The sequence below is a fragment of the Hetaerina americana genome, unplaced genomic scaffold, assembly GCF_022747635.1.
Source record: "Hetaerina americana unplaced genomic scaffold, ioHetAmer1.1.p SCAF_3, whole genome shotgun sequence".
Classification (NCBI taxonomy): Eukaryota; Metazoa; Arthropoda; class Insecta; order Odonata; family Calopterygidae; genus Hetaerina; species Hetaerina americana.
In genome coordinates, this window is record NW_027286874.1 from 83,030,123 (window position 1) to 83,057,979 (window position 27,857).

The 27,857-nt window shown below is 35.7% G+C and overlaps 2 protein-coding genes across 2 annotated transcripts; both read left to right on the forward strand.

Moving 5' to 3' along the window:
* The first annotated feature begins 204 nt into the window (after positions 1-204).
* LOC139690172 (eukaryotic translation initiation factor 3 subunit G-like) lies at positions 205-1,474 on the forward strand. Its single transcript, XM_071587446.1, has 2 exons — positions 205-335; positions 446-1,474. The coding sequence occupies exon 2, from the start codon at positions 447-449 to the stop codon at positions 1,290-1,292; it is 846 nt and encodes a 281-aa protein (XP_071443547.1). The 5' UTR covers positions 205-335; position 446; the 3' UTR covers positions 1,293-1,474.
* Positions 1,475-1,618: 144 nt separating this feature from the next.
* LOC139690175 (uncharacterized) lies at positions 1,619-27,250 on the forward strand. The gene is made up of 10 exons (XM_071587448.1): positions 1,619-3,295; positions 3,628-3,930; positions 9,246-9,482; positions 12,348-12,474; positions 16,061-16,543; positions 18,266-18,419; positions 20,916-21,040; positions 21,145-21,247; positions 24,462-24,730; positions 25,787-27,250. The coding sequence occupies exons 1-10, from the start codon at positions 1,945-1,947 to the stop codon at positions 25,908-25,910; spliced, it is 3,276 nt and encodes a 1,091-aa protein (XP_071443549.1). The 5' UTR covers positions 1,619-1,944; the 3' UTR covers positions 25,911-27,250.
* Positions 27,251-27,857: the final 607 nt, after the last annotated feature.

Sequence of the window (27,857 nt, forward strand, 5' to 3'; positions counted from 1 at the left end):
TAGTTGGGAAATATTTGAACCTCTCGTCGATATTTTCATTCCCAGATATATTAAGCAGCTCTCAATAATTATTAAAAATCGGTAAATTTAGAGACAAATGAAGGCACACATACCATATTTAAATAGGGTAGAAATTAAAACTTTTCGTATAACGCGCGAAATGTTCACTTTTCAGAAATGACGAGCGTGTGCTTACACTGCCACCTATAATTATAACTTAATATTAATGTGTCGTGTGGTGTCAATTGGTGTGATCTTAGCGAAATCGTAGTTTAGCTTATTAATCAAGAAAAAAGATTCAATTCCCTGAAGAGTTGACATAATTCACCACTCAAGTAAGTTATTTTTCAATATCTAACTTTGTTATGCGTATAGTTATGCCCAATGTGCGTTACGGCTGCTTGACGGATTGGCATATGCTTAACGAAATTGTTTTTATTGACAGAATGCCGACAGAAACTGAAAATAAGTCTTGGGCAGATTATGTGGATGATGATGCTGGCGTGCTACCTTCTCCCACGGAAGTTATATCTAAGGGCATTAAAACGGTGACAGAATACAAATATGACGAGGACGAGAAGAAAACAAAGAAATATGTCAGGACGTTTAAGATCGAGAAAAGAATCGTCTCGAAGACTATAGCCGAAAGGAAGACTTGGGCCAAATTTGGGGCTTCAAAGCACGACAAACCGGGACCCAATCCCGCCAATACTATTGTTTCCGAAGATGTATTTATGCAGTTCGTCACCAACAAGGAAGAGCAAGATAAGCAAGATGAAGACCCCTTGGATAAGTTGAAAAGCATGGATCAGGGAATGGTTAAATGTCGTTTCTGCAAGGGTGACCATTGGACAACCAAATGTCCGTACAAAGAAAGTGCTTCGGGAATGCTCCCTGATGAAAAAGGTCCCGGTGCATCCCTTAGTACAGAAGATAAATCAGCTAAAGGTAGCTCGACTGGAAAATATTTGCCCCCTAATATGCGTGATGGAGCTAATAAAAGGCGTGACGGTGGTCCAATGAAACCCGAAGAATACTCCAATGCAGCCATCCGAGTGTCCAACCTATCTGAGAATACCCAAGACGCAGATCTGGAAGAGTTAGTCAAACCTTTCGGACAAATTAGCAAAATGCATCTCGGCAAAGACAGAGCCTCTGGTTTATGCAAAGGTTATGCTTATGTTCATTATAAAAATAAAGAAGATGCTGCTAAAGCTATTGCCCAACTTAGCGGCCATGGTTATGATCATTTGATTTTAAGTGTTGAGTGGTCAAAACCGCAGACCCAGTAATTTGTCAAAATGTATAGTTGTAATCTCTGATGTTGTATCTTTCATTTAAAATTTGATGTAATATTGCAATTTGTGTATTTTAAGGTAAGAAATGTGGGTAAGGCTTGTTAAGAATGGACGTTCCATTTCATTAATGTCCAGGTCGTTGTATACTCTTTTGAAAATAAATCCTCTATTTGAAAATTAAATTTTTCCCGTGGAAATTTATTTCAAACATTCCTCCGCGAAGTCTTTCACTAATTTATACTTATCAATTTCGTATTTGTTACACGTTATTTCACTCTTGGTTGACTCGCGTAGTATTCCCGCCGGATGTGAGAGAAAATAGTGTTGCTTTTATTGTGGAATAAATTCTCTGCCGCATGTCAGTTAAATAACGTTTTTCTGATGTGTGTCTTTTCAATTTCGCTGAAGAATTATTTTGTGGCACTTCGTAAGCAATAATATATTGTTGAGGAAACCCCCGTATTGAATTTCGTGTTTATTACGGATATGGTTTATATCAATATTAAGGTGGATTTGTTATTTGGAAAATTTGATTCCGCCATGAATTATGCTTCTGCAGAACTGTTATAATTAACAGTGTTTGATTTTGAAAATTTTATGTGTGAATCAAATATTTAGCAAAGCATGTACAGTTGACGTATTAACTATGGGAGAAGGACACAAGAAAAGGTCGATCGACGAAATGATCGAACATATGACTGCGGATTTTCAAAGTAGTGACGGACAGTATATTCAATTAGGTTTTTCTGCCCCTCCGAACTCCGTTTCTCCTCATTCTTGGTGTGAATCCTACGTGCAAACTTACAGCAGTGCGCCAGATATTCAGTCTTATCAGCCCAATAATGCTCACCCCGTTTTTCTGCCTGACGGGGCAATGCAATTTAAGACCCAAATTCAAAGTATTCCGCCTACGATCCCACACAACGTGGAAGTTAACCCAAGTTTTTTCAATATTCACCGTGCCCCGTCGGCAAATTCTGAGAGTATGACATGTGAAAATCATGGTGGTGGCATACCTTACGTGACTCCAGGGCAACCACCTAGGACTTTAGGTGGATTTGTGCCGTACCAAAGTGTTCCTGACCAATCTCCTAGAAATTATAATCTTTTCGGTGAAGGTCAGGTGAGATTAATTCAGGTTGCAGATGAATGTTCAAAACCTAACAATTGGTCGTCATCCGCAAACTCTGTTTCCGAATTATCAGTTAAAGAAACAAGCCCTCGTATTGAGGGGCATGCAATCCCTGACTCCTCTCAGAAGAAGACTGAATTAATAGACAATTTAGTCGGACAATGGGTTCCTACCCCAAGTGGAACGTATAACCCTTTCGGTAATCACAGCGGTTCCGCCAGAAATTCTGAAATAATCATAACGAAAGATTTGCCTTCTATAATTAAACCGGAAAAAAGTGAAGTAAATGGTATAGTACCAGGGGAAAAAGCTAAGCGTCGTAATAATATTGAGGAAAAAATAGTACGCCCATCGTATTCCGATGTCTTGTCGAAAACACCACCTACTAAGACCCATTCCAGCCCGACTTTGGCGAATAAATCTATGGCTAATTCCATTGGAAATCCATCAGAATGCAGGGGAAAGAGTGCAAACGGAGGTATTTCGAGAAACAAAGGTGGAAGTGGCCGTAAAGGTTGTCTCAAGAGACAATACTCATCCGGAAGTGATGAGCAGGTAGTTTCCATCGCTAGTGCTAAACTCAATTTGATCCCAGATAATGTCGCAGCTCTTACTAGTAAATTCGGTGGTCATTTCGAATCAAACAAGTCTTCTGGAGAGGCCATTCCCCGTCGGTGGGTCTCCTTAGACGACCTAGAATGTGGAGATGAAGAGGTTGAAGACTGTAGCAGAAATGAAAATACTGCTAAAGGTCCTAGAAACTTAAAAGGAGAACAGATAATCATTAACGCATCTTCTGAATGTGAGCGTGTGAAGAAAGGAAGCAGGGGATTAAATCGGACCAAATCCGGCGGAAGTAACCAGGGTAAATAATAATTTTATTACATTTAAAATATGTTTTCAAATAATGGATGATTTAACTTGCCAATTTGTGGAGAACATTTCTTTTGTCACCTTCATTAAAGTCACCCACTGTTGAGAAATTTTACCAGTTAAATTTTTATGTTGAAAGGCTCTTTTATGGCTTATTTCTTGAAATATTACTCCAGGAATGTGCAATACTGACTTTATTACCAGGATCAACAATAGCTGAATAGTTAAAAATAATATTGCATAATACCAGAATTATTTATTAGAGCATCTCATTCTCTTTATGGCCCTCTTAATTTTATAATTCACTTCTATTTTCATGTAAAGGTTGTACTGATGATTCATTAGACTCACTGTCAGCCTCCAATACTGGTGCATCTGGTACAACTACCTTGAACAATTATAAAGCTTCTGGAGGAGGAGGCAACAGTGGGAAGAGCCAAGGCTCTGCAGGGACAAAAAGACCTCTACATATTAATAACAACTTGGGAACAACAGGTGCCTGGGTGTCACCGGCCAATTTGAGTGGAGAGAAGAATGTTGTTAAGGGGAGCAGCAGTGCTAGTGGAGTTGCCAACGTTGGAGGTGGTGTCTCTAAGAACTGTAAAGCATGTTCAGAGGAGCCAAAAGGTGTTGTAGCATTTTTATTGAACCATTAAAATTGCTGTTAATTATTTTTTAAATTTAATGAAAAAAATGATGATAGAGAAGTAATTGTCCAATCTAGGTGTCCTGTATATGCTTATGTGGGACTAATGCTGCAATTTTTTGCAATAATAAGGAAGTGAATAGTATTTCAAGAAGTTTAATTTTACCTCAAATTGGAAAATTGTAGCCAACTATAAATTTTCCGAATTGATTGTGGACTACTTAGTTAATTATAAAACTTATTTGTGCCTAGTTTTAAACAGATGTATACCCCAGCACCAAGGGGTGGATAGTAGTGGGACGTGAAAGAATCTCTTTTAGGGTAGGTTAGAAAGGGAATAAGAGTGGGGGAACAGAAAAAAAAGTCATCAAAAGGGAAAGCAGGTGTCAAAGTTGTTGCTTTTGGGTCAGTGGTGAAATATGTATTGAAATAGCTTTCTGTGTGTGACACGGGGTTCATAAATAAACATTTTGGATTGCAAATGTCTGAGTGATTTTTACCCTGATGTTTTACATTTTAAGGTAAATTTGGTATTTTTAAATATGTGAAATTATGAATTTTTCAAATGGTCTGTTACTGAATGATTTCTGAATTCATTCCTTATTATTTTCTGTTGCTCTCAGTACACTAGCATGAGATCAGTTACTGGCCAAAAAGCAGCAACTTTGACACTTACCATCTCTTTTGGACCCTTTTTTGGTGACTTTCCTTTTCAACATATACCTTAAATAACTTCCTTCAATCTTCCCCCACTGTTGCCTCTCCCTTTGTGTTAGTATATAAATGTATGGGCAACTAGGTATTGTTCCTTAGAAATTACAGTTATCTGTTATAGCTATGGTTGGTATCTAATAAATGTTTGCGGTGGAAAATGATAAATTAACCCTTCATTTTCGTGTATAACATTATTAAGTATTCCCTGAAATGATTTAAAGCTCAAAGAATAAATTAGAACATCGATTCACTGTGCAAATTTGACTCGTAAGAAAATTGAGTAGCTTTTATTAATCACTTGCATCATGATATCATAAAGTTTCTGAGATCCATTATAATTAATGCATTCAATGGTCAATCAGTGATTAGTGTAGTAAATAAACAATCACAAAGTAGAATTAGTCCACAAGTAATACTTTTGCATTATGCTTAAGATGAAGGAGCAATAAAGTTACATTTAAAAATTACATTATTATAAAATTATGCATAAGAATTGTGAGGCCAATAACTAGATATCAAATTTATCTACAAATTTAGAATTACTCATCCTTTTTACCTGTAAAAAAACATGAAGTGATCAACCCGAAAGTCAGTTTGGTAGGTGATGGTAGATTCACCCATTCATTACTAATAGGTGAATCTACCCAATTTCATATGTCAAACGGTATGTGGAATTCACACATCAGGGTAGGGGGCCAGATCCATTCCCTGTACTAGCTATGGTTTCCCAGAAGATACCAGAATCTGGTATCCAAAAAACCACCACACAGGTGGAGCTGAGGGTGCCCAGAGAGGCATGCCCAGGAATCCAACCCAGGCCCTCCGATCAGTAGTCCAACACTACCCATGGACTAACATGCCCCTCACCCTGTCTAGGCAATTATAATATCGAGAGAGATTCTCTTACCTTTACTTTGAGACCATTAGATTTCTCTCTACTGCTTGTAATGCCAAAAAAAGGGGTGTTCAAAGTCTTACCATTTTCTAAGTTTTTCATCAATGTTCCTGCAATATTATGATTTTGGGAGAAAGTGGGAGTGAATTGCTTTGGAATTTTGACCATACAAGGGTAATTTGAAAAGTTCTCAGAATTAGATAGAAATAAATGACTTACCTCAGTGAAACAATTTTATTTTTCAATGTAGTCTACCTGTGCACGAAAGCTCTGGGTCCAGCAATGTTCCATTGTCTTGATCCCATCTCAAAAATTCCTTACGGCCTGCCAAATACCCGTCTACTTAGGCTGTTAGTTCTTTGTTTGAAGAGAGTCTCATGCCATTGAGGAAAATTTTGAGCTTGGGGAAGAGATGGAAATCAGATGTAGCCAAATCAGGCAAAAAAGGCAGGTGTGGCAACAATTCATATCTTAGTTCATGTATTTTTGCCATGGCAACGACACTTGTGGGTGGGCGTTCATTGTTTTGGTGAAAGACGATTTTCTTCTTTGCCAAATCTGGGATTTTTGAGTTTCTTTTGTTTTAGTTGGTCCAAATGGTTATTGTAGTATTGTTCCAGTAATATGGGAAGACCCGGTTCCAGAGAAAGATAATCTTATCTGCTGAATCCCTATAGCATCCCAGAAAACTGAAGCCATCACCTTTCCAGCCGATGGTATTTCCTCTGCTTTGGTGGTGGTTAATTAACATGTTTCCACTTCTTTGACTGCTGTTTTGTTTCTGGGGTGTAGTTGTGGACCCAAGTTTTATCTGTGGTCACAAATTGGCACAGAAATTCTTGTTGGTTTCTCTTAAAATGGGTGAAACATTTTTCGTAAAATTTCCCATCTGCTTGTGATCCTGCATCAAGAGATCTATCAAATATTTTCTTGCATCAAGTCTCTATCAAATAATATTCTTGTCCAATTCCACGGTTAAGATGTGATACGCCCGTTCAGATGGCATCTGTACAGATTCGGTGATTTATGGCACTTTCAGCCTGCAATCCTCCATGACCATTCTGTGTACTTTTGAAATAATTTCTGGGGTAGTGGCATATTTTGGCTGAGCACTGCACAGATCATCATCTAAGCTGTCCTGACCAAACTTAAATTTGTAATTCCACTTGGCAACAGTCAATTATGAACGAACAGAGTCCCCCAGAGTGTTCTGAAAGTCAGCATAAATTTCCTTTGCTTTCATACCTCTCTTTAAGTAGTATTTAATCACTGCTCAAATCCCAAAATTTTCCATCTTCACAAATCATTACAAGAGAACAACAATAGAGAGGCATCCACGCCACAGATCTCTTCCCAGAATATTGATGCATTGCCTGTTAACTCATTAAGGATTACCTATTACTGTGCAGGAAACTCTTTGCACTAGTGTTGACATCTGGCTGTGATTCTGAGAACCTTTCAAACTACCCTTGTAATTTCCACCTCATTGTGCACGGTAATACACTCCCTAGAAATTATGTTAATTGGTAATGAATGTGGGAAATTTTTTGACTGTTTTAGGTGACCAAATTTCCTACTTCCTCATAATTTGAGTGAAAATGAACTTAGTGGTTCATCTTCATTGTTTGAGTCACATGTTAAACCAGTTTTTGGAACTCAGTTTATAATCTTCGCCTGCCCAAGATTATCTACTGAATCTTTAAAAAATTCTTCCGTCCAATGCCAGCATTTTTTTGTTTGGGTCCCTTAATTTGATGAGTTGATGAATAATAAATCATCTGAAGTTTCAATTGAAATATATAGCACTAAAATGGATGAATTGGGAACTCCTGCTTAACTACCATAAAGGCTGCCTATCAGTTTTTCAGTTTATGTGTATGTTTATGTTTTTGAACATCTTAGTCAATTTGTCTGGATTGGCCTGAGTGAACTTTATGTATGTGGGTCCAGGTGTGTGGAATGTTAAATTAATTCTAAGTATCATCACAGCATTAAGTGTGAGATCAAATTCTGTGCAATACAAGCAATTATATTCAGAGATAACTTCTATTTAATTTTATGAAAAAAATATAATTGTTTATTTTTAATGTCTGTTCCGTTATATTTTGTTATCTTTTGGATATACAGATATAAAGAAAATTTTACTATGTCCAGTCAGACAGGGTTCCATAAATCTATGAAGGAGAGCTTTCCTCAGAAAAGGCTTCATGGATGTGGATTCTCTGGAGTAGTGGTTGTATTTAGGGGAGGCGACCGACAGCTGAGGTAATTTGCGTCATAGGTAATGGACAGGAAAGGATGAATGGTGGAGAGAATCCCGGCGTCGGCATTAGCCTACTTTTAACGAAAGGTGCCAAGGGGTCCACAGCTTAACGTCCCATCCGACGGACGGCATACTCACTCTAAGTGCCCTCCACAAAGCAACTCAAGTAGGGATCAAGATACCTCTGAAAAATATTCAACACCACTGGGATTTGAACCTGGGCCCTATGGGTGGGAAGCCAGTACGATATCCACCGCACCATCTCGATCCCAGCATTCTCTGGAGCTCCAAGATTATGCCAGGAAGCTTTTGTGGTGTTGGCATCAAAAGGAAACTTAAATGAAATCATACTCCTAATAACCAAGCTAGAATTTCTGGAACATGTTTTTATATTTTATTTTGAAGTCTCATTGTGGAATAAATGTCTCTTTTTTCAAATTTCAAATATGGCCAGTGTTCAAATTTTACATGTTGTCATTTGGGAATCTTGTAATAGTTGAAAACTCAGATTGGATTAATGTTAACTCAGTAGTAGTGGAGAAAATATACATGGCAAATATAGTTAGGGGTTACTTGGTGGACTTTCACAACAGTGAATTACAAAAAAGTTCATTTCAAAATCTAAAAAAAATATACTGACACCTGAAACTATATGCAGTAAACTCTTGATTATCCAGGATATTCTCTCTTTCCACCACCTCAAAATTTTACTAAAATGCAATGGAAAAGATAATTAAATGCTTTGAAGCTTTGATATCATTTCAAAAAATGCAATACCTCGGCTTCCTTATAAGTTTTTAATTTTGACCGCAAAATCAAAAGTTGTCATTAGCATTCGATGTATTAATTTGAACATTTTTTTATTATCCATACTTTCTCATTATTGTTTCCCCCACATTCATTAGCTTCAAGAATTCCATATTCTCCTTAAAGGCAAATGAATACATAGTTTCCTATTCAACAACTGAGTCATTAACGATAAGCACTGCTTTATTTTTATTGTAATCATTTGATGAATATGAATCCTTATCAGGTGTCCTTTGGTCATTATTCGTCCTTTGCCGATGATTTGTTCTTTCTTAGCCATGCGATTGGTTTATCTTTCTGAGGAAAATAAATTCTGTACTTCTCTTTATGATAGTTCCGTGTTCTTGTAAAACTATAATTCCTCCCTTATAAAAATGTAAAAATTAAAAGCTATGCTTGCAATTTCTAAAAAAACTCAAATTAATCACAAGTAATGAAAAAGGTGAGTTACTGCATATATCATGGCCATATTTTTCTTGTTTTTTCGGTTATCCCCTCTACCTCCTGAATTGATTAACATGAATAAATGAGGTAACTGTAATTACTTTTTAATGATTTTAAAAATCTATTTTACCTGATCTAAAATCTCTTTTCTGCATTCCTTTCTCTTGGTGCAGCCACGTCTGCTTCATCATCAAACTCAAGTTCAACTAAAGGGACTGGTGGTGAAGGTAGCAGGAATGTCGGAGGTGGTGGGACATCATCACGTGGACGGGGTGGAGGTTGCTGCTCAACTGGGGGGGGAGGCCAGGGAGCCCCTCAACCACCACCTCCACCTGAACGCCCTTCGAGAGAGCCCCAAATTGGGAAAAGGGGTCAGAGGAACCGGAGAAGAGAAGGTCAAGCCCCTCTTGGTAAGTGATATTGTGGGAAGTTTTTGTGTTTAGCAGGAATTAAAGATGTGTACCAAATTACAAGTAATTGGGAAATTAAAAAGGAAAAAATGCACATTTATGTGAATGTACTTATCATCTCATCAATCTCAATATGGTAGAACACCATTTTAATGGGTGATACAGACCTTTAAAGACATTTCATAGTCAACTAAAACTGATAGTAGTGAATGCTATGTCTGTTTAATTTTATGTAAATGCAGTCATGTTATTTTGCGAGTGAAATTATTCTATTTTAGTCTTCTTGAAACTTCTAGGTTTTTTTGGCCCCATATAGTTTTAGTACAAATCGATAATAATTACCAGAGTTGCCACTCAGTTGGAAAAATCAGGAGTGATATACTTTTTCCTCTTATTTCCAGGGAAGCTGGAAAAAAGAGGAAAAGGTAGAATTTTTTGAAAAATTTAGAATTTGATATGAGAATGGGAATTAAATGTGGAAATCAGGAATTCATGATGGAAATAGTTTTCCTTTCAGTTTTGAGATTAGTGCAAGCTTTTCTTGACCATTGTTGGCAGTACTGGCCAAGACAAAAACTATAATTTGACTGACTGGTGATATCTGTGGCATGCGAAGCAATAATTGGTGATCCACATGAAAACACCTTATTGGATTGCATATAATAAGTAGAAAAATCTAGAAAAAGGAAGGTATATTCATCCAGAAAATAGGGCAAAGGTTGGGGTAGGAAATCCATAAAATGAGTGGCTCCCTTTTTACAAATTAATGTAAACATGCATACTTATTTTGTGCTATGTGGCATAGCTGACGCACGGGATTCCACTTTGACTTGTTCTCATTTACCCCTTATGAAAAAGAAAGGTAGGAGAGGAGATAGATTGAGGCTGCTTGAAGATTGGGCTTACTTTGCTTTTCTCAATCACAGATTCGAAGTATGGAATTTCTTTCTTAGTGCTGAATATACAGAAATCATATAAACTAGAATTCATCTCAAAGTTGTGCTGCCATAAGTTAGGTTGTGTTAGCATGTGGAACTCTTTCTCTTCCTCAGTCAAGAGATCTATTTTCTCAGTGTAGGAATGAATTCATAAATTGCTCTTCATAAGGCAATATTAGTAAAGAATAAATTAGTGGTTATGTATCCAGTCCTACTTGGAAAGATGTCGTTAAGACAGAGTTTTGTTTTGCATGTATAATGTGCTTTTGAAAATTAATCAGGAAGGTAAGGCCAGTTAGTATGCATTGTTAATTTTCTATCATCAAAATTAATTTCACATTGTTCATTTGCAGGGAATTGTCATCACACTCAAAATGTTTAAAATTTCTCATAATTACCCAGTCACCTCTATTGATTGTTTAGTAATCACTACTGGGGAAAAATGACCCATGAATATTTGCAAGTTGTATGGAATATTAGCCTAGGCTATTGTTTTTAAAAAATTTATGCACAGTAATTGATGAAAAATTTTGTTTAATGGCTTGAAACTAAGACAGTTTGCAATACGCTGTAAACAGAATCATTAATTTGGTTGCTATGAAATTATTGGCATGAACAATCTGCCGTATTTAATCTTAGGATTATTTTTGTTAAATGAAGTTTGAGGAGCTTTATGGAAGCTATAATATTTTTATATCTACATGTTTTGCATTCAGATATTACTATATGTTTGGAAAATTCTTAACAGAGGTATCTCAAGTATCAAATGAAATGCATGTATGTAAACTAAATATGTTTCATTAACCAATTCGACACTGGGTTCAAATTGGTTGCTGGAAATGTATCAGCTGTAACTCTGCCATAATGATGTTAAAATTAACATAATTGATCAGTATTAATTATAGAATCAATTTCAGTTCAAGCTGTCGTGAAAGTTGGCTTCTGAAAACCCCAAGATAATGTTCAACTGTGATTGTAATTGTTGGTAATCTTGTCCGATAAAAGAGCTACATTGTTTGGATACGTCGTCTGCTGCATTCAGTGACTAGTTATGATGCATTGATACATTTGTATGTTTCGTTTAAAAAAATAGTAGCTCTGCTATATGTCACTGAAGTGAATTTGTACATCCAGCAATAAGTGGAGACCCAGTATCAAATATTTTCATATGCAGATTTTATTAAATATACATTTCATAATTGAATAATGGATATTTATTGGTCCTAATTAAAGAAATAAAAAATCAATTATAATGATAAAATAATTAATAAATTTGATCTCTTAAACCAGAATATTAAATTTGAAATAAACTTTGATGAAAAAGTACACTTCAAATAATTTTATTTAAAATTAAATTTAAAAATTTCTGAAGTCACAAATAGTATATAAATATATTTTTTGCATCTATTAGTTTATTTTTCTAAATTAGTGACAGTCAGTTTTGTTCTGGGGCATTAGAATCTCCAATATGTTGAAAAGTTCACCTGAAAGTTGTAGAGTTGTGGGGCACAATGTTAGTGATTCATCTTTTCAACAAAGCAGTATCCTGTCTTAAGAAAGATATTGTATAAGCATAGAACTCCAGTGGGGCAAGTGTGTCATGTAATTATTACAAAAGGATAGGAACTGTAATAAAATTCCCTATCATGATGATAAATTTCAGTCGAAAGAGCTAAATGGTAGGTTTTATTTTAAAAATTGCATGAATTCATTTATTGCTTCTTTTAGACAAAATAAATTCAAATGCTCCATTAATTATTTTAGGCTTTATGTGGGCAGAACCAAAAATTTCTTATGTTGACTGATAAGCCTTTGGTTTTCTCAAATCCTGATAGAGAGCCCTATCATTTTTATTTAAAATGGTGCCATTTACTTAGTCTTACTTCAAAATTATTGACTTGCATTTTTTGCTTTCATGAAACACAAGTGACTTTATGCCGTACTGCAAGGCAGCATGTGATCCAGTGGGGCTCCATCATCCTGCAGGCCCTTCTTTGGTTCCTTCATCTTCTGTCTGACATTCTCTCACTGAGTTCGCATCTTTTATGGAATATGTAAGAATTATCTTTTTATATGATTTACCATAGATGAAAAGTGAAAAAAGTAAATTTCTACTTTCCAGTGTAGACTTGCTTTGTTAGAAAAGTTTTAAGTGAAGGAATATGCATAGTCCATAACTCAAGGTTAACGAAATATTGGTTGCTTGAAGTGCAGGTCATAACAATCAATTCATCAAATGAATTTTGTTTAGGTAATACAGGAATCCTTGGTTTAAGAAGTGGCATCATCATCATTTTCCATCATTTGATTATTGATTTCCTTAGTTTCCTAGTATTTGTCTGGTTAGAAGAGCTCTAGTTTCAAGTCTTTAATATAGTTACGGTCATTTTCTTAAGCTTAAATCATAAGTTCACCTCAGTGATGCCATATCATAGTTACCTGAAAATTGGGCTAGGTTCATTTCATAAAAATATCAGTAGGTTTCATCTTATATTTGAGCACAAATATTCGAGGGTTATATAACTAATTAGCCCTGCACCACAAAATACCTTGTAGATAGCACATATCTTGGCATATAGAATATACTTATCAATAACCTACATAAAAGTCACTTGGCCTCTCATCATTGCTAAACTTACCTCTACATAATTTATTGAAAAAAGTCTGGGCGTGGTGACTTGGGGAACCATATTGGCAATCCTTATATCTGCTGGTAATAGTCCCTGTTTAAGATAGCATAATTCTCCTTCATTCCGACTTGGAGAAGGGCCATCAACTCATTCAGGAAAGGTATTTTAGCACCTGCACTTATCAGCCTTTTTTATTGTATCCCTATTAATATAGTACACTGCATTAATCATTTAGTGGCCTTGGTATAACAGACAAAATGTATAAACTATCCAAAATGTGGAAGAGCTCAGTTAACCAATTAAATGTAATATTTTTTGTGGCTTATGGCAAGGTTTTAGTAGGATAGCATACAACAAATTGTTGGGTATTCAAGTTGGATAACACGAAGCAAGTCATTTAGTATAGTCATTAATTTCTCATAAAATATATTAATATTCAAGTTATTTCCAGCCTTGAATGGAAAGATCCACATTAAGAGGGTTATTGTGGATTGTTGAAGCAAGTTCTAGAGTACCAATTTTTCATATATCAAAGCATGCAGATCCCTCTTCTTGCTACTATACCATATAGAAAATATGACAGCCTAGGTAGATATGCTGTGTGCTCCGATATGTTTTTGGATAACAGTGTTATCATTGTATATGAATTTGAATGTCTGGCTAAATTTCATTTGTAATGTACAAATTTGAATATCTCACTGCTAAAAGCCCTAAATTTGAAGACAATAGACAGTATCCTAATTAACAAACTGACTTTTTCAACTACCTTAGATAACTTTTAACTCAATCCTGTGGAATTGTTCATAGTTTTCCTAAATTCTAAAGAAGAGTTTTTCCTAAATTCTGACTTCCATCAATACAAGAAATTAAAATGATCTCTACCAAACCAATGTAGGAACGAGTATCACAAAATTACATCCAAGGTGAATGGGTTAGATAGCTAGATTTACTCACCATAGAACAATACATAATTGTATGGGCTTCGCAAAGATTCAATTACATTTATAGGTGCATTAACATGTATTCAAATTCATAGGAATAATAATGTACATGAAATGGGGATTAGAGTATACAGTGGAACCTCAGTTATCAAGCATCTTGCGCTGTGAGTTATTCGCATTGGAAGCAAAAATGTTGGTCCCAAAAACCACTCGCTTAACATGTGACTTTTTACGTAACAAGTGATGAGAAAAGAGAAATTCCTGGATACAATGCACGCCTGTTACTGCAACTTCTCTCTAGCTCTCATTCCACTAGCATCTTAGTGTTGCTAGTGATCACACATTTTTCCAAACTTATGATCATGCATATTATTAGTGATATTTTCTGCTAAGTTTAATAATATTTTGTGCATAGTTTTAAAATTGACCCTAAATTAAAATCCGTAAGAAGAAAGCCATAAGAATAAACAATAAAAAATAACAGTAGAAATAATGAGTAAAATGATTGAAAAACTGGAACAAGGTGGGAGTATGGCTGATCTAGTATGGACATAAACAATCAGTCAATGTCAACCATTTACATTTTCTTCAAGAACAAGGACAGAATTAAGAAGATGGATGCTTCAAAGAGAATAGCAAGAATATCTATACGATGGTTTCGTATTCTCAGTGATGTTGAAAGGTGCTTCTCATACAGATAAATGCAAAGCAATTGCTGTACCATTTACTATTAACAAGAATATCATTTGTTATAAGGTCAAAGTGATTTTTGCCAACCTTGTTAAGATGATGAATGGATAGATTAAGAAGTATTTAAGGGGAACCATGTGTGGTTCTAGCAGTTAACGAGAAGAACTGGCATCCACGGCATTGTTAGGCATGGCAAAACAGTAGGATCCAAGACAAAGGCAGTAGAGAACTTCATTGGTAACTTCAAGAAACTTGTAAATAGTAAGGATTACTGGCCCGAAAAAGTTTTTAACTGTGACGAGACTGGGCTATTCTGGAAGAAGATGCTGAGAAAAATTTATGTTTCTATAGGAACAGTTGAAAAGAATGCTTTTCCCAGCCACAAGCCAATGAAAGCCATCTCAAGCTGCTATTTTTTGCAAATGTAGGCAGCAGATTGGAAGTTAAACCCTTGCTTGTTCACCATTTAGAAAGTCCACGAGCCTTCAAGAAGTGTTAAGCCCGAAACAGCAGGCTAAATGAGATGTGGAGGTCAAGGAGAAAATTTGCATCTTACCATGTGTACGAGGCATCTCCGTAATATGTAGTGGTGATGCGCACCAGATATTTATTTAACAAGCATTATGAGTTGCTTTTTTACCAAATTTTGAAGATTCAGCGAAAACAAATGTTGCTAGGCAGCTTTCAATTAAAAATGAATTAGGTGCATATCATAAATAAACTATATTAGTAACATCTTCAGGTCACTCTCTGTGTAATGAAACCTAGGTTGTGTAATAAAATAATTGTATGTGGAAAAGCAGGTGTCTTCTTTCATCATGAAGGATTTCTACTATGTTACGCCTGAAACTGTGTTGATTCTTTTTTGCTTTAAATTCGTGTAATGGATTACACTTTTATTATGAGGTTCCACCAGATAACAATCTGCCAGTTGACATAAAATTTATCAAGTCAGAAAAATTATTCAACTCTCGGGTACAGGCATTACTAATACGATAAGTGTCCTTAATGTATCTTTAAGCCACTTAATTTGATACATGGTTTAAAATATTTTTCATCACTAAATGTAAAACATACTATTCCTATTTTGATATGCTATTTGTAATGTATGTATTATACTTGTCTCAAGGCAAATAAATATTATTATTGTAATTATTATACTAGAATATAAGTGTTCCCATTATTAATCTTTGGATTTAGAGTTCTCTAATTAATTTTGTGAAAAAACTAGTCTCAAGGTAAAAATGTCAACAGTGATAGGCCAATGTATTGTGTGCCTAAATTCAGTAGAGTAGTATATATACTCATTGGCAAGTATTAGCTTTAGGAAAGGTTCAATAATTCAACCAGTTAATGTGCCTTTTCATTTTATTTTATAGGGGTGGCAGACTGTGGGAGTGGCTGAATGTTACAAGTAAAAAAATTGCCAGTGCCTTCCAAGATCGAGTATCTCCTTGGTTTGATCGGGCTTCCAAAGGCTCGGCCAGCAAAAAGAAGTCGAATGGTTTGGGTAGCCAGAGCCCCAAGTGGTGGTTGTCATTATGGTTTGAAAGAATATGGAGGGGCACTTCTAGGTGCTGCAGGAAGACTGGTTGGAAAATCAAAAATTGGTTTGGTCGGCGAGGGCTCTGGTGGGGTGCAGGGAGTGGCAATGGTTGGGACCAGGAGTGGGAAAGTGATGATGATGATGATAAGGATGGAGGTCCTTTCATTGGGAGAGAGAAGGGTCCTGGACGCAAATCAGGCAGGGGAGAATTTGGATTCCACCATCCAGGGAGCCTTGAGTGCAATATATCGCTTCCTAGCACTGGAGAAGAAGCTATGAAGAGGTTGCTGGCTTGCAAAGGGAAGGATCCATACAGGTGGTTAACCTTATAATAACACTAGTTATGGTACCATATTCTTATTTTAAATTAAACAGTGTAAGGATTCTCTTTGGATCTTGATTGATGAGTGTGTGTGAGGCAGTAGGAGTTCCAGTCATGGATACAAAGGCATCTTTAGTTTTGCATGTGGACGATGCAAGCAGCCTTGCTGGGTGAGTGTTGAGGAGTATCCACAAATGTAAGACAAATTTATATGACTCTAATACCTGAATAAATCTTAAGCTTTGGAGTATAAATCTTAAATGTTAGTTTTTGGGAGTGGAAATGATGAATGAGATGCTGAGTTTAGTTAGACATGGAGAGCAGGTGGAAGTAGTGTAGGAGTTTTTAGTTTTGGGCGGGTTGTTTAAGGAGAATTTCAGTATGAATGGTGAGATTAAGAAAAGGATTAGTGGAGGCAGAATGACAGTGGGCATTACTGTGAGCCTGGCAAAGCTTTGGATAAGTCATTTTAGTGCTTTCCTCTCCACCCTCTTAAGGAGAGATCACTACGAGAACCCAAGTAAAAATATTAATTACACTTTGGGTTCCTGAATACACCTGGAACCGCTTTGGTTTAGCCACTGAAATAGCTTTGAGAGTAGAGTGGGCACTTGACATTGTAAACACTTTTTAATTGTTTACTCTACTTATTCAGGTTTTCCTGCTACTTCCCTAGTTATAATGAAATGAAGGGAGCACATATGTAATGTATGGAAAAAATTAAGAAAGTCTTTGCATTGCGTAGAAGATAATAGTTGTTAGATACCATTCAAAACTCTCCTTTTATTGGTAGAACACCTTAAAATGAATTAATGAAAACTGTTGGAAAGTAGTAAGCTAATGTTAATTGGTAGTTTTGCTAGATTTTACAGCAATATTGATGACAGTTTATCATAATGTTTTGTTCATTAGAAGTAGGTTATGGTTAATTAAAAAAAAAGTCCTCAACTCTGTTTATAGTGTTAAGTCATTTTTTTTCAGCAGTTGCCTACCTTAGTTATTTGTTAGAGATGTGTCTATATATGGTGTTAGGAAGATTACCTACCACATTCTGTGGCCCATCATATGTTTCAGAATTGAATAGACCACTCAGTAACAAATAAGATTGCTGACCCCAGCTCTAACCTAATCAACTAATTCTAATATGACACTTCATCCACAACGAGATAAGATTTGAAAACCCACTGTCTTTGGGTTGTGATGCATGCATGTAATGAACCTGGCTACTGTAGTCTGCTAAAAACTACAGCTCCATCTTCCACCCATAGCAGACCATGATTTGCCATGTTATTGACTTGAAAGCTTTGACAAGAGGTCCAGTGGTTCACAAGGCATAATTTTCCAATAACATTACTTGAGCCAACCAAAAATGTTGCTGTTTCAGTACTGCTACACCAGTTATTCCTCATAATTAAAAGCTGAGACCTATGCATTTGTGTACCCACTGCCATGAACATACCAGTTAGTGTGTGATCATATGAAAACATAATTTTCAGCTATTGATGACCTTCTCACTAGACTGCTCAATACAACTCTGACAATATATCAATAATACCACCAGAATCAATAATACCACCACCATTTGTAAAAGTGGATGGAACCAAAGAAAACATAGACCAATACTTGAAATTACATTCTTATACTCTGAAAGCTCCCATAATTAATGTTGTCCAATTAACAGATGCATTTTCCCTGATTCTATGTGTTTCATTTTAGCATTTTGGGAGTGACACCAAACTGTTCTGATGATGATGTGAAAAAGTATTACAAAAGGCAAGCATTTTTGGTTCATCCTGATAAAAATGGGCAACCTGGTGCAGAAGAAGCATTTAAGATTCTAGTACATGCATTTGACCTCATAGGTGAACCAGTAAGTAATCAGAACTTAAATTTGATGAAAAATAATAGTTGTATTTATTTGAAACTTATGTGTAGTAGGAAGGTTTTTGGTCTATGTCTAGTATTATTATTATTTTAACAGTAGTCAATCGGTCAAATTCATTTTTGATTGACAAAGCACTGCTATAATTCTGAGCCCCACCTAACAAGACACTGAATATCTTGAATCCACAAATTGTAATAAAAAAGTTTAGTGTGTGTAGTTTCCATCTCTCTTTATTCTATCTAACATACAGTGATTCCAATGATTTCCTGATGACTGAGGCCATTTTCTTCTAGACTATAAATTAGTGTCATGCCTACTCCAGTTAATGCCCCCATATTTATGTTTATTTTTGTTTCCCTATTTTATGAAAACCTTATTACCTTTATTTTCTTATGATTGATCCTTATTCCATGACTACCTGAATTTGATCATTTGCAAACCAGATTTGATGAGTTTACCATCAATTTCATTCCTGCTTCCAATTCTGCCCATGCCTCCCTTGCCTTCTTTTATTATTTGAAACTAATTGAGACTAACAGAAAAATCCTGCCTTTCAGTGCCGTGCCCAATTTTTCATTCAATTTCTCCTGTTTGCAATCTTCTAGACTTTAACAAATTCCTGAAAAGTAGCCATTCTTTCCAGTCTACATTTATCTTCTGCAATGTTTTCATTAATTATGCCCAGTTAATACTCAGTCAAATGCTTTTCACTGTCAGTGATATAACTCCTATTGTATTGGGCTGTAGGCATTTCAGAATAATTGTCAGTAACCTGCAATAATCAAATTATTTTGCAATAAAAATGCATTATAAGGCTTTGAAAAAACAGTGTTCTAATTTATAAAAAATGTGCCCTATAATCTTTAATCTCATGTTGAAGTTTCTCATTAAGTTTTTTATTCACCTATGTAAGCAGTAAGTTAACAAGCTGATGCCTGGTAAAAGTTTTAACTTTCCCATACAATTCCGAGGCGATATCTAACAATGTAAATAAAAAATGAAAGTATTCACGGTCTTGAAGCAATGAAAACGGGATAGCTGAGACCGTAAACTTGATTGGCACAAGTTGAAAAGGAGGTGGGCGGAAAAACCAAGTTACAAGTAAGGGGTGGGACAGGGAACACACACTAGGTCACTTGGGTGTGTTTACGAGACAGCGACCCACATATACCTGAATCACACCCTAAAAAGTCAAAATAAATAATAAAAATTAAAACAAACTTACAGCCTCTCGATCACTAGAGTGTGTTCAGGAAGAACAGCACTCCCATAAATTGCATTCATACACACACTCAAGGTTTGCCAGGATCCCTCCTATGACAGTCACTTGCCAGTCACACAGATGGCATATATAACAATGCTAAGTTGATGAAAAATCATACATGGAGAGCTAGTAATGTGAATGATTTGTAATTATTACTATTTCACACAAAAAACAGAATGGTTATCCTCTTGGAAAAAAAGCAATTATACTTACAAAAGTAAATGTAAAGAAGGCGAAAGACAATATCAAAACTCAATGGAAATAATTCAATTTGGTGCACACCGCATGTATCTATATTTAATCAATTGCTATCACCAGCCCCAATGGTAGCGGGGTAACGTCCTTGCCTGACAACCCAGAGGTCGCAGGTTTGATTCATGCTTAGGTGGATTTTCCTTCTGTTAGGGCTTGGGTGTTTGTAATAACCTTCAATGTATTGTCAAAAGGTTAGGCGGAAGAAGGGACCATATGTCGCCCATTTAAGTCAATAAATAAATGGTAATTTGATGTCTAATAAAGTACTAGCTATCTTCTAATACTATCCATCTTGAGAAATCCTTAGAACACAAACATAAAGATGAAATGTATTTGTCCTCCATGTCAATGAAAACAATAATAAACTATAGATAATCATAAATGCAGTTATCAACTCAAAGGTCAGTTTGGTAGGTGATTTATTTATTTAGCCTTAGTCCGAACACAGCACTTTTTGATGAGGGTATTATTATTATGAGACAATTACAAACACCCAAGCCCCAGGCGAAGGAAAACCCACCCAGGGTGGAATCGAACCCGCGACCCTTGGATTAGCAGACGAGGGCGTTACCCTGCCGCCACAAAGGCGGAAATAGTTGAGTTCACCCAATACTAAATGAAATGGCATGGGAAATTCACATATCAGGGAAGGGGGGCCAGTTCCTTTCCCTGTGTCACCTACAACATCCCAGAAAGTTCTGGTACCCAAAAAATCACAGCTCGGATGAAGCTGAAAGTACCCAGAGCCGTGGGCAGGAATAGAATCTAGGCCCTCCAGTCAGTAGTCAAATGCTCTACCTCACTGGGCTACCACTTCCCCATTATGTAAATGCTGTTAATGAAATTATTTTTTTCCTGTAATACCTTAATGCAACAGCTTCATCATTGTTATATTAGGCCTTACTGATATTGTACGTTTTGAAGATGGTTAAAGACTCCTTATTAATCCTTTTTGTTTTTAGGAGAAAAGGCAGGCCTATGACCGACGTGTTGTTGAAACAAGGCAAGCTGAGCACGCTTGGAGTGAATTCAGTGACTTGTTATCACAGCTACAGGAAAAGATGGCAGAAGCTGCCAATACAATCAGGTGATTATATTTAGGGAGGATTCTGTAAATGATAATCCAATGTTAATCTTTTTTAGCATTGCAATCAATCTTATTTTTCACTTATTTCATGCATAATTTTCTAGGTGTACAAATTGTGGTAAGCGTCATCGTCGTATAAGTGTACAACGACCATGCTATGCTGCACGACTCTGTTCAGAATGTAAAATTCATCATGCTGCCCGAGAGGTAATCTAAATTACAATGCAATTAAAGTTAGTCTAAAAAACTTTTCTATATATCTATAAATTGGATGTGTTTTTCATATTCAGTAGTCTAGATGCATTAGTGGAACTAAAGATAGACTGGTAGCAGCTTGGAAAGCAGGTAAATTAAAATAACAGAAAAATTATGAATCCGAGAAAAAACAACAGGGAAATCATTGCTGGTGGTGAAAATGAGGGAATTATATGAGAACATAGGAATTTTGCCAGAGCCATCTCAAAATTAATTTGAAATAAAAAATAGTCTTTTCCCATTAAAATCAACAAAAGTTTGAGAAGCTGTCATTATTGACCAAGGAAAATCAGACTCAGACCATTTAGTTGTGCTTTTCCTTGCATTGTATATATTTATTATATAAAACATTTTATGGAGCATATGTTGAAAAATGTGTATTAAATTGTGGTTATTCTTCAGAAGGTACATCGGAACACCAATGATGCTGGTGATAGTGAAAAAAAATTTACAGGCAGAGGTCAATATATCCTGTTAAGGGGGTTAATGAGTGAGAGGACTAAGAAAACTAATAAGCCCCTTCTTTCTTTAACATATGGAGTAATCAGTATGTTCCTAGCCTCAAATAGACAAAAACAAACAATTGTAAATTTTACATACTACAGAACCTTGTTATCCATTTTACTAATCACATCTCATGTAAGAGTAGTATCTGTCACAAATATATGTACTGCAGAACTTTAAAATGTTAAAGAATTTTGTCTACAAACCATTAAGAAAATTATCATATTTTGTGGACTGTGGCAACTTCATCTGAACTTTTCGGACTAGATAAGTCAACCGTGTAACTGCCCATCAGTCATGTTTCACGACTGTTGGACTTTCTCTCTTAGGTAACCCTTATCTTCAATCAATATCATGGTGTATATTTGCATGGCTTTTTTTCTTAGACTGCCAGAGTGCATAATGGGGATCTATTTTGTGTTTGAAATATTTAATCCCTTCTTTGTTTTGGAATTTACGACTCTTTCACACTTTTCTACCTTCATCATTTATCCAAATTAGCTCTTCATAGTTTTTAATTGCATTTACCATGAACTCATTCGTTCCCCTATATCTTCTAAAATAACTAAGAGATAATCAACAACTAAGCCTCTCTAGCACTTCCACTTTTTTATGTAATGTCAGTTTATTTTGTCACCCACAATTTTTACATTTTGATTTTGCCACTGGAAATAAAATCTTGATCTGAAGCTGAAACATTGGAGCCTTCAACTAACATAACATTCATATGACTGTTTATCTAAGTGGGTAGATCCGATCACCAGACCGTACACTGTTTAAGGGATTATAATAATTTTACTTATTTAACTAAGCTTGGTCACACTGATGAGATTTTACAATATAAATAATATATTATCTTTTTTTATTTTCTGAAACTATTTCTAGGTAATGTTCTCCTAAGCCTCTGGTTACAAAATAATTAGGTAAAAAATACTAATGGCATATAAACTATTACCTTATGAAATATTTGGCTCTTTTATGCCATGTATACCACACACTCGTATTTCTGAACTGAAAAAAGCATAGTTTTAAATTATGAGCATTACTATGCAAGGGACTTAGAATAAATTGAAAAGCTTAAAAATTTTATCTGATGAAATAATTTTAAAATCTTAAATCCTCATCAAGTATGGAAATAAAAATAATATTGAAAGTTTGCTCATGTTGTTTACAAAATAAATAATATTTTCACTAGAAACCATGTGTAAAATATTTCCTTTCTGAAGCTATCTTGTGAAATTGAGGGCACAGAATACACATTTGAATTCTCTTATTAGTACTGCTGATGGAACCAATAATAGACACTTTTCAGTTTAAACATGTGGATCGTTCAATAAGTCCTCGGGAAATAATAAAAAAATATTATTTTTGGTTGATTGTTTTGTTTTTTAGCAATTTACTTTTACCTCATTACATTTTTCTCATGTTTATCCAAATTTTTCAAGTCGTCCCGAAGATAATATTTCGTAAGATCATCAAAATGGGTTTCTGTGTTAGTAATGAACTCCTTGTTAGATGCAAATATTTTTCCGCCAAGTTTGGGAATGAAAAAAAGTCACTGGGGGCCAAATATGGTAATTACAGTGGATTTTGCAATAATTTTAACTTGAATCCCATAATTTTCACCGTTGAAACTGTTCACTCATGCATTGACTTATTGGAAGAGAATTTTTTTATTTGACAAATGAGAATTATTTTTCTTTGTTTTGTTGCTCAAATAGTGCAATAATGATGATAGTACTCTCCCAGTGTAATTTCCCTTTTGCTAGTAATCAATGTTGATGATTCCACCTGGAAACAAAAAAACTGTGGTCATCACCTTGTGTGCCAATTTCAATGTCTTTGTCCCAGATTGCCTTTAAAAACTTCTTCTTTGTCTAGGGAGTGAAACTGTGTATTCATGTTTTGTCCTCCGCTAAGTATTGACGCAGTAACTTGTCCAGATTGTTATGGAAAAGTGACATACCAACTGCTAATTTGATCACACAATTGCATTTACTCTGTACTGAGAGCAACCGTGGCACCCATCCTGCCAATATTATTTTCATTCTCAATTTTTATGTAAAATTGAAAATACTTAACCTTGTGATATGCCTTTCGCCTCAACTATTTTGCAAAATTTGCTTTGTTGATCCCTCATAATCCTGTTGTGGATCTTCAAACATTTTGGAGGAAGTCATTTTCATTGGATGTCCTGAAAGATCTTCATCATTTGTGGATGCATGGCCACATTTAATTTACCCAATTGTAAAAAGTTGCGAATAAAAGAGCAGGTGTGCCATGAACTTCGTCCTACTCAGCTTGGAGCTATTTCAATGTTAAGCCTTTTAAATAGAAGTGTTTCAGCACAACGCGAAACTCATTTTTTTCCATTTTTATAAACTGATAAAATTGCTTAAATTGACTATCAAAATGAAATCACATGATTGATATAGCTGAAACTTTAACAGTGGTCTATTGAGAGGCTTACTAAAATCAAACCTACATTATGACCACCATCTCTCGGATTTTCTGAGGACTTATTGAAGGACCCACATTCTATATAAACTACTGTAAAAGTTATTGCAAACTTTAAACTTGATGTTTGTTTATAAATTATGTGCAGTATTGATGTTTGTTTATAAATTATGTACAGTATTGTTGTTTGATTTTTACTGAACAGGGTGATATTTGGGCAGAAAGCAGCATGCTTGGTTTCTTGTGGCACTATTATGCTTGTATGGAAGGAGCCATTTATGATATCACTGAGTGGGCAGCATGCCAGGGAGATAACTTGCGCCACTTACGTCCTAACTCGCATAATGTTCAATATCGAATTTTGCTTGGGAAGCGTGGTGGAAATGGTGGAGGACCTACAGGATCTCCTTCATCACCCACCAGTCAATCAGCAGGAAGCAATTCCAAATCTGCACGCTCTCCTGAGAATCCCAAGTAACTATCACATTTGTATATGTAACCTAATATTTCTAATATTGTTTCTACGTGATAGTTTTAATATGAATTTGATGAGTGATCAAATAATAAATGCTGTATAATTGAGGAGGAAACAGAAGTGGTGATTGGTTAGCAAGACCATGATATCTCAAGCATCACAGTTTGGCTTAAAAATATATATTTGGAATTTTGAAATTCTGAGGTTTTTTGTGATTTAGGGCATACATGACAATTTCTATTTTTTTTTATAAAAGTTACCTATGTTGAGCCCATGAAGATGAGAACATTTACAAGTAATAATATTCCCCATTGTAAGGTATATTGTTAACATTAATGATTAGAGATAATTCCTTTAAATGTCATTAGCAGTAAATTTTCTATATTTTAATATTGCAATAATCAAATGATGTAACTACTAAAAAACAAATTCACTACAAAAGTTTCTAAATATAGTGTAAAATGTTGAACCATGCCTAGCCTTTAATTTTCTCTGGAGCTGTTCAATTGTTCTTTTTTAAAATAAATATGACAAACATGGAAAACATAAATTGCTTGATTTTCAATTCAACTTTTTGCTGCTTTTTAACAATTTTCTAAGTTTTAAATTATAACTAGTAACCACCTCAGTTAATTCCATTATCTCTATTATGTATCATTATTTGTGCCAGCATTTCTGAATATAATGTTTCTATATGTGTGTTAAATTTTGTTTAAATTAGATTGTTGCAAGTTTTGAAGCAAAACATTGTTTTGAATAAAAATCTTACTTTAATTCTTAGTGTCATGTAATGTACCATGATATTATTTTAAATATTGCATGATTTGTCATGATAATATTTATTTCCCACTCGGTACTCTTCAGGTAACCTTCCATGGTTATTGTTGTAATTTATTAAGTACTCTGATATTTTAGTGTTGGCAATAAGGTGCTGTGTCATATATGAAAATGATGTTAGGTAACTCAAATTATTGAGATACTTTTTAAGAGTTATGAAAACAGGTGTATTAGGGTAAATTCTTGTGATGTAATGAAATACTATTATTTTTTTGCAGTGACCCTGACCTCGACCATTTTTTAAATAATTTGTATAGTGGTGGCACTGGAGTTGGCGGAAGTGCAGACAGTTCTCAAAGACAGGAACAAAGCCGGAAACGAAAAGGAAAAAGAAAGAAGTGAAGCATTCTTGAATTTTTGCTCAAGTTTATTTTCACTGAACATATGATCTGGGATAATAGGGAATAAAGCTTTTGGTTTTTGCATGAATGAATGAGCTAAGGTAGCATTTAATTAAAGGAAAAACTGTGACAAGAGTGTTGTGATGTTTTGATGCTTGGAACATGTGATAAGATGCATTGTGATGCTACTGAATAGCTGTGGGTTGGGGAAGTGCAATCAATCCACTCTGTGCTGGGATCATATTTAAGCTACCTTTTTTGTGCTTTTTTTGCTATTGGCTGTGCTCATGGGATAAAAAAATGTTGAATGAAATACATGTAGATGGGGCTGTTCTCAATTAGACACTAACTTTGGAAAAATTATAAAATTTCCTTGGACATCTATTAAAATTAAGTTAATGATACAATAGATGCATTTCCAGCTTAACCACTCATGGTTGACTTCAAGCTGTTTCAGTAGTTTTGTATTCACTCATGTGCAGATTTATGGAGTTCTACTTTTGACACATTACAAATTGGTGAAATTTGGGCATGAGCTAATGATGCATTTGAAACTTGGTGGGATAATTCTGTGCTAAAAGGAGCAGCGATTCTCATAATTCAAGGTTGATGAACATTGCTACTGGTACTAAGCAAAACTGTAATATACACATAACTTTCAAATCAATAGCAATAATGAATATATTGTTTGATATTGTATACTCAACATAATTGTGTTACTATGTTAACAACAGATGGCCTTTGTTTGCTTTGAATTTGACATAAAAATCCTATTTTAATCAGTAATATCAAATTGCATCTATTTTCTTTAGGAAATCAGTTAAATATATATTGAAAATTTTTATGGAATTTTAATGACAAATATACCATGAAAAAAAAATGCCCTCACTTGGGTGGAAGGGAGTTGCAGAAGAATTACCTCTTCAGTCAAATCTCGTTACTATGCCAGCTCGCTACTATGCCATTATTGTGTGACTGTTAAAAGGTATTAGTTTTGAAAAAGTCTGTATTTCTGGCGGTGCTCGAACATTACACTCACGTGCCTAAGGCGAAGCGACGAACTACAGTCCAGCTGTGCACGACATAACTCAATAAGTACGCTCACAACGGTGGCATCATTTTTTTTTAATTCAGCCCATAACATCAGCCCAGTAACGCAGGCGAACCGACTTTCCGCTGAAGAAGAAAAAGGAGATCATTGACACCTTGAAGGAGCTGAATTAGTCCATGTTGGCCGGGGAGATAAGCAAGAAATGGGGCGTCGAAGTTAACTGAACCACCGTGAAGGGCATTCTCTTCAAGAAGAGTGCAAATGAGGCTGCAATCAAAGCTGGAGTTCCATCGAAGCACATGAAGTCGACTCAGGACCACGACCTGAAGCTTGATGAGGGATTGCTCATGTGGCTGAAGCAAGGAAGAGGACAGAATCTGCCTGTCAGCGGTGATCTGATCAAGGAGAAGGTGATGAAACTGGCCGAGCTGATGCACATCCCGGACTTCATGCCGAGCAACGGTTGGTGGGACAATTTCAAGAAGCGCCATGGCATCACGTTTGAGACAGTGCAGGGCGAAGCTGGAGCGGTGGATTTGGAATCCCTTCTTGAGTGGCAATGACCTAAGTGCCTTGCGATTGGCGGGTCTTTCACGCTGAAGGAGATGATGTGCAGTGCGGAGCTGGTGGAAAGCGAAGATGACGAGATAACTGTTGAGGAAGACCAGCGCGCTTGAAGCACCATCCGGAAGTTCATGCAACAGAGAAGCCCAATGTGATGCAAGTGTGTGATCGGCTAGACAACGAGATCCACCGAAAGAAGATGCGCCAGTTGATGATTCTTGAGAGCTTTGGACTGATGGGTAACTTGAGAAAATAAAGCCATTTATACAAACCCTCGTTACTGTGCCACTCCTGCTTGGTCTCTGCTGGTGGCATAGTAACGAGATTTGACTA

Bases quoted from the DNA above. Each gene is read 5' to 3' on its own strand.
- LOC139690172 (XM_071587446.1), top strand. From the start codon at position 447: ATGCCGACAGAAACTGAAAATAAGTCTTGGGCAGATTATGTGGATGAT.
- LOC139690175 (XM_071587448.1), top strand. From the start codon at position 1,945: ATGGGAGAAGGACACAAGAAAAGGTCGATCGACGAAATGATCGAACAT. The intron at 3,296-3,627 runs GTAAATAATAAT...TTTCATGTAAAG, and splicing joins ATCCGGCGGAAGTAACCAGG to GTTGTACTGATGATTCATTA. The intron at 12,475-16,060 runs GTAAGAATTATC...TTTATTTTATAG, and splicing joins TCGCATCTTTTATGGAATAT to GGGTGGCAGACTGTGGGAGT.